Here is a 12,569-nt window from a genome sequence, read left to right as displayed (position 1 = left end):
TTTCCCTGATGGTCCAGTGGCTAAGACTCCACACTCCCAGTGCAGGGGGCCCAGGTCTGATCCCTGGTCAGGGAACTAAAGCCTACATGCCACAGCTAAGACCTGGTGCAACCAAATACATAAGTAAAATAAATAATTTTTAAAATTTAGATGTTAAAAAATGGACTCCAGACGTAGGAGGTTGGTGACAATAATGTCAAAGGCGCAAAATGGTAGAAGCTGGTTTTGATCAAATTTGATACAGCCAAAAGCTGATCCATGAATTTGAACTTTTGTTACAAAATCCTACAGAAATTGTTAATGGATGAAGTTTCAGCTGGGGAAGATGAAAGAAAATGTTCTGGAGATGGATGGTGGCGATGGTTGCATAGCAAAGTGAATGTACTTAATGCCACTGAGCTGAACACTTAAAAATGGTTGAAATGGTGGTGATTGTTTTGTAATGAGTTAGAACATTGAATCAATATGTTATGCAGCTGGAACAAACATACAGTTGTAGGGCAGTTATACTTCAATTTTAAAAAATGGCTAAAACTAAATTTTATATATAGTTTACCATATATAATTGTGTGTATATATATAATAGAATGATAGAAGGGAAAAAATGCAGATATTCTAAATTCTTCCACTTAATTATACCTCTTTCAGTTGGCATAGAAATGAAAAGTAACCAAAACCCAAAATGTTGAGATTTCTCTGTATATACAATGTTATCACATATAGCAACTTTGCTATGTACATTTTATTCATGTTATATATGTTACTCTTATTGTGATAAAAATACAAGTAATAATTTTTTTAAAAAACCTTATGGAAAAGACCTAAGCAGCTGAAGTTTTCAGTAAAATGAAATTTTAAATGGAAAATAAGTTGGAACATGTTGGTGCTAAATAGAAAATGAATCACAGAAATACATTGACTTGATGATGTTTGTCCAGAAGATGTATATTTTTATTTATTTTTAAAATTGTATACATTTTTTGGCTACACCACATAGTTTATGGGATTTTAGTTTCTCAAACAGATTGAACCTGTGCTCTTGACACTGAGAGTGTCAAGTTTTAACCACTGAACTCCTAGGGAATTCTCTGTAAGATACATATTTTTAAACAGATGTCATCAATATTGGTAGAACTCTGATTAAAATAGGCAGGATGAAAAAGGCAGGGTCAGCTCAGACAAGATTGCAAAGCAAACCGTGTCCCAGTCTGATGATTGAGAGGGCAAGTTGGCTGTAATCAAAAATGTTGAAGGCACATACACACTACCAGAAATCTTACTTGCTGTTATTTATGCTCCAGGCATAGTTGGATGTGGTGTGTCTGTTGGCTGTAGTATCAATACAATTCATAATAGCAGGAAAAAAAAAAAAAATGGAGCCACCCAATGGGAAACTGATTGATTGGAATTAGGGTAGATCAGTAGACCATCTAATATACACCACACAGATTTTATAAAATGTTAGATAGTTGCAATCTCTGGGTCTAGATAAAGCTGAGATGTGCTGTTACCTGAAAAGACAGGATACCAACAGATACATACACACACACACACACACCACCCCTAGAAGTATATACAGAAACTGCTGAAAAGTTTCCTTCTGCTAGAGGCCTTGGGGGAGAGGAAGACTTCCTTCCTATTGCATGATTTTTGCTTTTACAGCACTGATGTGTCACTCTTACAACAGAGGAAAAACATGTTCACAAAAGGTTTGGTGAGACTAGATGGCCATAAGGCAATATCTAGCATTGATGATTTACGATCTCAAAACTGTTGGATCATCACAGTGTCCACCAGGATTGGCAATGAATAGTTGTTTTATAGTTTTAAATAGTTATTTTAAAATCCAGAGAGTTTATGTAGAAAACTTGCCTCTATGATAAATAGATGTTTGGTCTTTGTGCCTGATTCTTGACACACAGCTCCTAAAAAACCTTTGAAATCTCCCTAGTGATAGGAGAGTCTCTTGTTGTAATGAGCAGTTCTTGGCAGGCCCCTAGACACTAGCCAGAAGGACCAAACCTTCATTAGACACTGGGAGGTTTCAGCCCCACCTTCCCAATCTTCAGGAAGTGGAGAGGAGCTGGTGACTCAATTAATCACCAAAGGCAAATGATTCAATCAACCAAGTTTGTGAAACTTCCATAAAAACCTCTCAAAGAGGATGTTCCCGAGAGTTGGAAGGCTGGGGCCTCTGCCTGAGGCTGTGTACCAGCTACACAGACCTCTGAACCCAATCTGGTTGAGCCTACAGGCAGATGCTTGCTCCCTGGGCAATCATTTCTATTATCCAAGTGTACTGTCCTGGGCTGTTCACCTCCTTGAATCACATTCCTATCCCCTCCCACCTCTTTGAGAGGACACCCAGGTCTCCTGGAGGGAGGGCAGTGGGCATTATTTCTTTCTACACATGGCTTCACCTCTGTTTACCCCTATCTGCATCTCTGGGGCGGGGACTTAGAAGAGATATCTAACTCCTGAGGAATTCTGGTGGAAAGGGAAGAACAGAGCGACAGGGATCAATTTCTGGATCTCCAAGAAGCTTCAGTGAAAAGACTCGATAAAAGACTTGACAAAAGAGTGCACAGCTCACTCCAGCAAGGATGACGGTTAAGCTGTAGACTTCATCTATATGACACCTTTTCCCAGAGGATGCATGCCTTCTAGATGGACGGGCCTCAGCACATATTCCAATCTGGCCAGCACAACGTCTGGGGAAGCTAGCACTAATGGTTTCTGGAATGGGGCGCCCACAAAACCAATAGAGTTTGCAGGCTGAAAGGGCTTAATCCATTCGCGCTCGCAGGGGCAACTCCTTGAAACTATCACGGAGGATTCAGCACATCCCCAGCTTCTCTTCCCACCACTCTTAGCAAGTAGTTGGGATGTAAGTAAGCCACGGGGAGGGGTTCGCTCGGTGGCGGCTGAGCATCTGCAGAGCCACGCGGCGAGAGGACTACGACTCCCAGCATGCCCCGCGCCACACAGCTTCCCATTTCCCAGAAGGCAGCGGGAGGCGCGTTCCCGTCATGCCTCGCGGAGGCCGTAAACCGCCGGATTTGAATCGCAGCACCGCTCGGCGGCGGCGGGATGGGTGCCCAGTTGTTGCCCCCGGCCTGGCAGCTCTACCTCAAGGACCACCGCGTCTCCACGTTTAAGAACTGGCCCTTCTTAGAGGGCTGCGCTTGCACCCCGGAGCGGGTAAGACCTCCCGGAGTCCCCAGGTCCTCCTCGCCCTAAGAGTCGCGCCCCCGTCCTGAGGCGACCGGTACCGCAGACTCCAACCCTTCCGTGGGCTTCTGGGCCCGGGGCGATGTTTCCGTCGGACTCCAATCCTTCTGAGGGCTTCTAGGCCCTGGGTGACGTCTCCCTCGGGCTCCGGTCTTTCTGTGGACTTCCGGGCCCGGGGCGACCTCTCCCTTGGGCCCCAAGCCTACTGTGGGCTTCCAGGCCCGGGGCAACCTCTCCCGCGGGCTCCGGCCCCTCTATGGGCTCCCTCCGCGCTGGGGCCTGAGCTGAGCTCTCCCTTGCAGATGGCCGCGGCAGGCTTCATCCACTGCCCCACTGAGAACGAGCCCGACTTGGCTCAGTGTTTCTTCTGCTTCAAGGAGTTGGAAGGCTGGGAACCAGATGACGACCCTATGTAAGTCTCGCAGGCCGGCATCACTGGGTTTCCTGGGTGCCCCAGTTCCATCGAGACCTTTTGTTTTGTGTTGGGCTTCTCCAAAAAAAAACCCCTGAATTTTGAAGGATTAGTGAAAGAGTTTCAGCTTTCCAACCTCCTTTGTGCCCTAAACAGCTGTTGTAATGGGTGATTCTGCTGCTGGCACCTTGGAGATGCTTTCAACCTAATCCAACCCGATTTGGCGGAATATCCTTCTGGATAGATGTTAAAGAAAGGCATTTTCCTGTGGGTTCTTGATACCTTTTAAGTTAGAATACTGGAGCAGATCCTGCTGTGACCTAGAGCTGTCCAGGTGCCTTTCCTGTTTTAGAGTTTTTAAATCTGAAACTTTATTATCTGGACCATCATTCATACCGCAGAAAAACCACACCTTAAAGCAGTACACTCAGTGTTGCTTTGGATTTTGTTCTTTGCGTCTAGTTTGTGTGTGTGTGTGTGTCTGCGTGCATGCATATATTCATACAGACAGCAGCTGTCTTCCTGTAATGTAGTACCCCATTTTTCCCCTCCCATTTTTTTTCCCGTCAGAATCAGCAGCTTCCACAACTTGAATTTTTTTGCCTTAGAGAATCTCTGGAGTTGTTTCTCTTCTTGGCAGGAAGAGTATTACTGTTTTTCTAACATATTTGCTCTTGTGACCCAGTATTGACTGGGATGGCATGGTGATCATACCAGGGATCAGTGGAGAAATACTGGTTGTATTCTTGGGAGTGAATTTCCAAGTGCTATAATGTTTTCAAATTATAGTTACTGTTGGCTGTCCTCTTGGAATTTGTGTGGCTGTGTATTTCTTCTAGATTGTTCTGGGTTGTTGTTGTGGTTTTTTGTTCTTTTTGGCTGCACCAAGTAGCTTGTGGGATCTTAAGTTCCCTAACCAGGGATTGAACCTGGGCCCTCAGCAATGAAAGTGCTAAGTCCTCACCACTGGACCACCAGGAAGTCCCCAGACTGTTCTGGTTCTAGTGCTGTCTGCTATGCAGGGATAATTCCCACTGGAGAGAATGATCGTACAGGCACAAGGATTCCCTGGAGAAACCAGGTAGATCGTACAGGCACAAGGATTCCCTGGAGAAACCAGGTCAGTAGTGCCCTTCTCTGAACCAATAGATTACGGAATAAGTCCAATAAAATGAGATAACTGCAAATGATTCCTGGACGATTTTAAGGGCTTTGACATGTGGTACCTTTAGATTTACACTAACACTTTTCCTACTGCTTGCTAAAGGACTCCAGGTAGAATATACCAGCCATAGGATGGGGATGGGGAGTGTCCACAAACCAAGAAGATGCTGAGATGAGGTGTGTGGGAATGTGGATCCGAGCACTGGTTGCATCCACTTCAGAATTCATTCTCTGCTCCTGAAGCAGAGCAACGTGTGTCTCTGAGGTGGGGAGGGAGACTGGTGGTAATGAACTCCTCTCCCTCAACTTCACTGTTTCTGTTGACATACTCGTGTATTGTTTTTTCTAGAGAAGAACATAAAAAGCATTCATCTGGTTGTGCTTTCCTTTCTATCAAGAAGCAGTTTGAAGAATTAACCCTCAGTGAATTTTTGAAACTGGATAAAGAAAGAACCAAGAACAAAATCGTATGTATCACTGGAAATAAGAACCAAGAGCAAATCCTGTTCAGCATCTTTAGTACTAAACTCCCAGTCCCTCACAAACACTGCATAGATGCTGTTCCTCAGCACTTTATCAACCCCTCAGATGTGTGTGTGAAGATGTAAAAGGACAGAAAAGCATATGACCTAGAGTGTCACCTTGGGGTTGTGCAATCAGAAAAAATGCATGCCCTGAGTAGAGGTGCCCTCAGTGTGTGGTGACCTCTGGTGGTGGGACGTGTGAGGGCTAGGCTGGCGTTCCTGCCTCAGTGACAGCTGAGATGGTAGCTCATTTATATGGAGTGTGTTCATGTGTTAGCAGAGGTGGGAACAGAGGGTTTGGAGCCACAGAGCAGACAGTGTGTCCGGAAGGGGCATTATGTGTATTGGGAGAAAGAAGTGCCAGTCCTACTAGACCGTGAAGGGATCTTTTCAGGCAAACTTTGACTCTTGCACAGGTAAACTAGGTTATTGGGAGAGTGAAACCATGAGTCCATAAAGAAGCAGCTCCCAAACAACCTGGGCTGTAGAGAAGTAAGGTTGCCAGAGAAAACCAGGACTCCCAGTTAAGTCTGAATTTCAGGTACACAAGGAATAATTTTTTAATATATCTCACGTTTTGTGTGGGTATTTACTAAAAATTACTTATTTATAAGATATTCACATTTAACTGAGCATCCTCTCTGTGCTAAATCCGGTAGCTTTACGAAGAATAAATATTCAGGTATTCAATTTCTTTCTAGCAAAGCCCTGGGCAGGGAGTCCAGACATAACACTTGTCTCTGCCAGTCACAGACTTTGTGAATTTAGACCAGTCTTGATCACAGTTTCCTGCCTGTAAAATGGAGGATAGACCCCATGGTTTCTGAGATCCTTTTCAACTTGAAAGTCATGTTCTTTTTTAGAGATCAATATACATAATTCTGTCTAATATGGTACTTTTAAATGCTAAGGACAAAATCGAAAAGTTTTTCAAGAAGCGAGAAGTCAGTGGTCAGTAAAGCTATGTATTCAATGGAGGTTTTGGGAACTGCCGTGTTGGAATTAGGATGAGGGCTAGAGAGGGCCTTCGAGATTAGGGGTCAGTTCATTTTCTGCCAAGTGCCACAGAGGGTAAGTGTTTAGCCATCATGGGCCACAGAGTTTCTGTTAGATATTCCTTTTTAAAAGAAAATATTTGTTTACTTATCCATTTTATTCTTTGGCTGTGGTGAGTCTTGTCGCTGCACTTGGGCTTTTTCTAGCTGCAGCAGATTCAGGCTGCTCTCTAGTTGCATGTGGGCCTTGTTGCGGTGGCTCTTCTTGTGGCTCTAGGTTCAGTGGTTGTCTCCCATGGCGTTAGTCACTCCTCAGCGTGTGGGATCTTCCTGGACCAGGAATCGAACTGGTTTCCCTTGCAGGGTGGATTCTTAACCACTAGACCGCCAGGGAAGCCCTAGAAATTATTCTGTGTTCATTTTTTTCCCACAAATATTTAAAAGCATAAAGCATTCTTAGCCACTGGGTTAAGAACAGGCCATGGGCTGATTGGATGTGTCCCACAGGGCGTATTTTGCCAGCCCTGTTCAAAGTGAAAGACCAGCTTGTGTACTTTGGGAACAGTTGTGGGAAAGCTACGCCTGTGCAAATGGGAGGAATGTTAAGGGGTAGAACAGTGAAACTGCAGCCAGATTTGGAGCTCTGAGAAAGACAAAGATGTTTTGGTAGTTGAAACAAATAGAAAGACAGACACTACAGTGGTCACAGTCCAGTCCTAGAAAATTGAGTGCTTGTGATCCTGTGATCTGATAGAGGAAGGTGGTTAACCTGTTGAGGGAGGTGACTTAGGAGGACTGGAGGAGGAGACCCAGGAGATGCTGGGCCTCCCTTATCGGGGTGTCAGCAGTGGGGGCAGAACCAGACCAGAACCAGGTGGAAACACCCAGGAGAAAAGTGGGGAGATTGGAAGAAAATGGTTTGCTTCCATTTTGCAACTGCTCTTTTGTTCTCCTCAAGTCAAAATACTTTAAAATCTATGCATTTGTTTTTATTACCTTGTTTAATTATTAAATAAACTATCAGTATAAAATATAAAGCTTTTGTAAGGAAGAACCAAAAGCTTCACCCCTATGCCAGTGGTAATCAGCATTAACTGGTGTATTTCCTTCCAGATCATTTTTAAATGTATATATATGGGGGAGTGGTTAGGACTCTGCGCTTCTACTACTAGGGGGCGGAGATTTGATCTCTGGTCAGGGAACTAAGGTCCTACTAGTCTTGTGGTGCAGCCAATAAAAAGAAAATGAAATAAAATTCAGTTTCACTGGTGGCATTTTATCTGCTCAGTAGCTACATGTGGCCAGTGATTACTTTATTGAACTGTGCAGACAACTGAACATTTTCATCATTACAAAAAATTCTGTTGGATAGGGCTGCTCTAAAGTGACACCCAGTTGTGAGGTTTGTTGCAAATAATATATCCCTGATACAAAAATTCAGGTCCTCTTGTTTCCTTATGGGCATATGCTTGTGAGTGGATGTGGACAGTAAGGTTTGGGGTCAGAGCCAAGTGCAGAGAATGGGTGTAACAGAGGCTCATCTGCTTCCTGCTAGAGCTCCAGGATGAACCATCTAGAGTCCATCACTCCTGGAGGTGGGCTGGCATGCAGACCTTGTCTGTTCTCTGATAGGAAATAAGGTTGGGAATGGATCTTTTAAACCATTTATTAAATTAGCAATGGGATTGCAGTATACAGTTTTAAGACACATTTATCCAGGTGAGATAATTACATGTTGCCATTTACAATACTGAAAACAAGGAACGAGTGTTGTCTGTCATGATGCTCTGAATTAATGAGACCCCATATTTGATTGAGATGCTGCTGGTCAGTTGAAAGGACCACTGACTGGGGGCTGGCTGGTGTGCGGCCAAGGAAGAGCTGGGGCTTGGGGTCTGACCCGGGAGCACACCGTGTGCTCTGTGCTCCTGCTGCATCCACCACCGTCTTCTGGGAAAAGTTACCTCTATTGTTTTCCTTATTTAACCCAATAAAAACCTATTGTTTGTTTTTTATTTTTTATTTATTTTTTTAATTGTTTTTTTTATTGTTTGTTTTTTAACATGGCAGAGAAATTAAGTAGAGTGAGTTTGGGAAAGAGCTTTCTGGATTTGCTGACGTGATTATCATTTGTCCCCCTGGAGAGAGCACTTGGCAGAATGAAAGATTGGAAGCCAGATTCAAAGAACAACCGCAGGTGGCAGGTTTTCTGTTTGAGGAGAAAGCTGATGCTCGACGGGGAGGAGAGGAGGGCTGTGGATTTTCTGTGGGAGCTTCAGAAGCAATGTAGGGTATTGGGAAGATCAGGGCTCTGCCACAGACTAGTGGGTAACCCTGAGCTGGATGGTACTCTGGACCTCGGCTTCCTCTTCTGTATAATGGAGGTAAAGGTGACGTCTACCTCACGGGACATGGAGTGGTGAGCTTGCTCGCGTGTGTGGAGCAGGTAGAATGGTACGGTATGAGCGAAGCCGTCTATCAGTGTCTTCTGTTACAATTATCATGAAGCAAACTCAGATGAGAGGCATTTGAGGGGAATTCCCTGGTAGTCTGATGATTAGGCCTGGGAGCCAGGGTTTGATCCCTGGTTGCATGGTGTGGCCAAAAAAGAAAAAAAAGAAAGAGGCAGTTGATGTGAATGAGAATATTTACCCCACATAGCTGGGCATCCCTATCCGAGTATGCGTAGAGCTTCAGTTTCACATGTGTATTCTTTATTTCCAGGCAAAGGAAACCAACAGTAAGCAGAAAGAATTTGAAGAAACTGCAAAGAAAGTCCGCTGTGCCATTGAGCAGCTGGCAGCCTTGGAGTGACACCTCCCTGTCACTGCACAGAGACACAGACCCGTCGTTTCCAGGGCGCACCCCTCAGCGTTGCCAGTTTTTCTCTGGAGCCTCTTAACTGTGCCTTAGGAAAGCAGAATGTCAACATTTTGAAATTAGAATATTTAAACTGTATTTTTTATTTTTTTTCTTGAAATTGGTGCCAGGGGCTACTTCTGTTATATAGCTGGAGCTAAGTACAGTAACTGACCCTGTCTCTTCTCTTTGGTAGTTTTCGTTTTATTGCTTCCTGGACTTAGCAGGGTGAGGGGAGACGTTTGCTCACATGGGTAGAGCCCTTTTACAGCAACATGTTTGGGCTTCACAAAGCTGGTGACTGGCTGTCCAGCTGAGATGTGATGCGTGAATGTGATCATAGGTCTGTTATGACTGGACAAACAGGATTAAGAATGCCATTTTAAGTTTCACTTGCATAATAATCTGCATTTATGGTGTGTACTTATCATGTTCCAGATGTCCTATATTATCTCACATTGATGTCTGTGCAGGTCCTGTGACCATCTCTTTTACCCCATCAGGACTGTGGTGTCACAGCAGCTCCCTTCTTCCCAGACAGATTGTACGGCCCATCCCTGCCATGCCTCTGAAAGTGCCCTGTATGTTAGGGGTTCCTTACTATCCCATCTTGTGATTTTCAGTTTCACAGGGGTAGCCATGGGATTAGACCCCAGGCTCTTCCTCTGGACTTGATCTGTATCAGAGCCCTTTCCATGACTGTAGTGTGTGTGACTTGGTGAGGGGGCTGCAGAAGGACTGATGTCTTGAGAGTAGAACTGGCTTCTTGCTTTGAGGTCAGCTTGAAGATACTTCTCCTGCCATCGCTTGTGGCAAGGTTGCAACATTTTTCTACAATAGACGAGGAGGTCTTTCATGCAGAAAAGGAATGTTTCAGAGGCCTGGCTCACTGCTTCTGGATAGCAGAGTACACAGTCAGGATTCTTCCTGGGGGGTCCCGCTGTGGCCCAGCTGTCATCCGTTGGATGGGGCACACAGGGGTGGGATGAAAAATCTGAGGAAGAAGTTCATGGTCTTAAGTATTAATACTCTTCAGATACCTACTTTCCATTAATGATGTGCATTAGGCAACTGATCATTCTCCTGTCTTTCCAATTGTGAATCTTCCTAAAGGAATAAATTAATTTAAAAAGTAGATTGCAAAACCTCTTTGGGGGAAACTTTTTTTAAAAAAAGGCATTTTTTAATGTTCTTTTCAGTCTTGCAAGATCATAAATGCGATGATGTATGAGTTTCAGCCCCAGCGCAGACTAAGCAAAGAGTTGGAGCAGTTGTGAAAAAAAGCATGTGGAACACCCACTGCAGCCCTGAACTCTGCCCTCTAACAGGGTGCTTGCCTTGTGGGCTTGGGCCTGGCGCCTATTGAATTGGAGCTGCAGTTTCCTCACCAGTGATGCGGGGATCCTAGAGTCTGTGCAGCCTCAGCTGGCTTTTTTTGTGTGTGTGGCAACAGGATTTTCATGTAAAGAGGAGTTGGGACAAAGCCCTCAGCCCCTCCTAAGATTCTGTAGTGTTGTTTTCTTGTTTGAATTACTATTTTGCATAACAGGATAAATTATAGTTAAAAGTGAGCACAAAGCCTTTCTTAGTCATTGGGGACACCAGTGTGAACTTTAGGTGGATTTGGAGACGAAGTAAGATAACAGGAAATATCTGGCCGAAACTGTCATGAAATTGCTGCACGGTTAGCCAGCCCTGCTGAGCTGGAGGGCGCACACTGGCTGCTCCTCTGCAAGAACAATGCAGTGGCCTGAATCCCTTCTAAACGACTTGGCTCAGAGCTGTGGGGACTTGGTGCGCCGTGCAGGCGATCTGTCAGCCCTGATTGGCTGTGTCTCCATTGCTCCACATCTGCGCCATGTTCGCCACAGCATTGCCTCCGCAGCGGTCTCCTCCTCTCCTCCCCGAGGCTGGCTCACGCAGGGCTGAGGCCTGATTTTCAGATGATAGATTTTATTTCACCATCCTTCATGAAGTAAAGCTGCAGGGTGGATTGTTACTGTCCTGTTGGAACCTCTGGGGGTCATCTGGGTAGTTGCTGAAGAGTAAAAACGACTTCATTTGAAACACTGCAGACCCTACTGGCTTTCTTAAATATTTTTGGCTTTTCATGGCGGTCCCTTCTTAGCTTGCCAATTGATTGATCCCACCCCAGTGCTTGTGGGGGAGGGGTGAGTCCTTGGAGAGTGACAGAGCCAGCCTCGGGCTCCTCTGCCAGAGCCACTTGAGACCAGAGCGCTTGTGTCGTCTGGACTCATTCCATGTATAAACCAGCTATGAAAAACGCACCTCGGACATGTTTTTCTGCCATATCTCAGTAAAATTAATTTTTCCCTCCAAGTATGGAGAATATTGCGGTGTTTTTTGTTATGAGGGAAAAAAAGCATTTCAGCCTTTATATTCATCTCAGCTGCTTATTTTTGCCAATCTGTAAATGAGTAACAACTGATCCTTACAAACTGGCATTGTATAGAAGCTGAGAAAATGTTTTTGCTCTCTTTCTTTTGCACGATGGGTAATGCTGCAGTTCTTTGTGTTTTCAGGCTGTGCTGTGAGGCAAGGCTAAGCTGGCACTGACCCCTCAGACCATCTTACACATTTCCTCTTCTAGAAACTTATATTCTAAAAACGTATCACTGGGCTTTAATGGCTGCCAATGTCCAGAAAGTTTACCAGACATCCATTAATGAAGCTTTAGGCCCTTACTAAGGGCAACAGCCTCAACTTTCTCAAATATGTGTCTGCCTCTCTGATTCTTCAAGTCAGTGGGAGTCTGGAAGGGTTGTAACTGGTGGTGAGAGTTGTCAGGTATGGCGAGCTCAGAGCCAGTGGACAGCCTGGGGAATGGGGATCCTCCATCCTCAGTGCTACGAAAGATGGAGCACCAGCCAGCCATTGCCTGCAGGTTGGCACCCCTTTGGGATGTGGACCATTTGCAGGTTGTACTCACTTAAAGTTAACAATTGCCAGTAAAGTCTATTGGGATCTTAACTACATTTTTTGGATGCAAAAGTGGAGATTTATAAAGAGATGAAATAGCTTGTCCAAGATCACATAAGTAGAAAGCATTCAGGTTGGGATTTGAATCCAGGAAGTCTGACCCCATAGCTGGTCCCTCACTCACTAGTGACACTGCCTAGCCTTGGGGGCTGGGGCTATGGGCAACAGCTTGGCCCCAGGGGGCCAGTGCAGTAAACCGTCCCCATTCCGTTTTTCAGACAACTTTGTTTCAGAGGTTCTCACTACATATATGAACTGATACCTTTCTCCTGAGCATTCCATTGATCTCATCGTACCAGACTAACTTGTTATTTTGAACTAAGGTTCACAGGAAGTTGTAAAGATGAAACAGGTTCTGTGTACTCTTCACCCAGCTTTCCCAGT

General features: G+C 44.8%; 1 protein-coding gene and 1 non-coding gene across 4 annotated transcripts; one reads left to right on the top strand and one right to left on the bottom strand.

Moving 5' to 3' along the window:
• The first annotated feature begins 3,015 nt into the window (after window positions 1–3,015).
• BIRC5 (baculoviral IAP repeat containing 5) lies at window positions 3,016–11,525 on the top strand. 3 transcript variants are annotated; one of them, XM_020889020.2, is made up of 4 exons: window positions 3,016–3,201; window positions 3,534–3,643; window positions 5,157–5,274; window positions 9,051–9,284. In XM_020889020.2, exons 1-4 carry the CDS (start codon window positions 3,091–3,093, stop codon window positions 9,138–9,140), a joined length of 429 nt encoding a protein of 142 aa, XP_020744679.1. In that variant the 5' UTR covers window positions 3,016–3,090; the 3' UTR covers window positions 9,141–9,284. The 3 variants fall into 3 exon arrangements, with proteins under 3 accessions (XP_020744679.1, XP_070335968.1, XP_070335967.1); XM_070479867.1 differs by lacking the exon at window positions 5,157–5,274 and having other exon boundaries at window positions 9,051–11,525; XM_070479866.1 differs by lacking the exon at window positions 9,051–9,284 and having other exon boundaries at window positions 5,157–8,948.
• Window positions 4,552–4,624, bottom strand: TRNAE-UUC (transfer RNA glutamic acid (anticodon UUC)). The gene has a single exon. It is a non-coding gene; the product is annotated as a tRNA-Glu (tRNA).
• Window positions 11,526–12,569: the final 1,044 nt, after the last annotated feature.

This window comes from Odocoileus virginianus, chromosome 17 (assembly GCF_023699985.2).
Source record: "Odocoileus virginianus isolate 20LAN1187 ecotype Illinois chromosome 17, Ovbor_1.2, whole genome shotgun sequence".
In the NCBI taxonomy this organism is placed as follows: Eukaryota; Metazoa; Chordata; class Mammalia; order Artiodactyla; family Cervidae; genus Odocoileus; species Odocoileus virginianus.
This window is presented reverse-complemented; position numbering and strand designations above follow the sequence as displayed.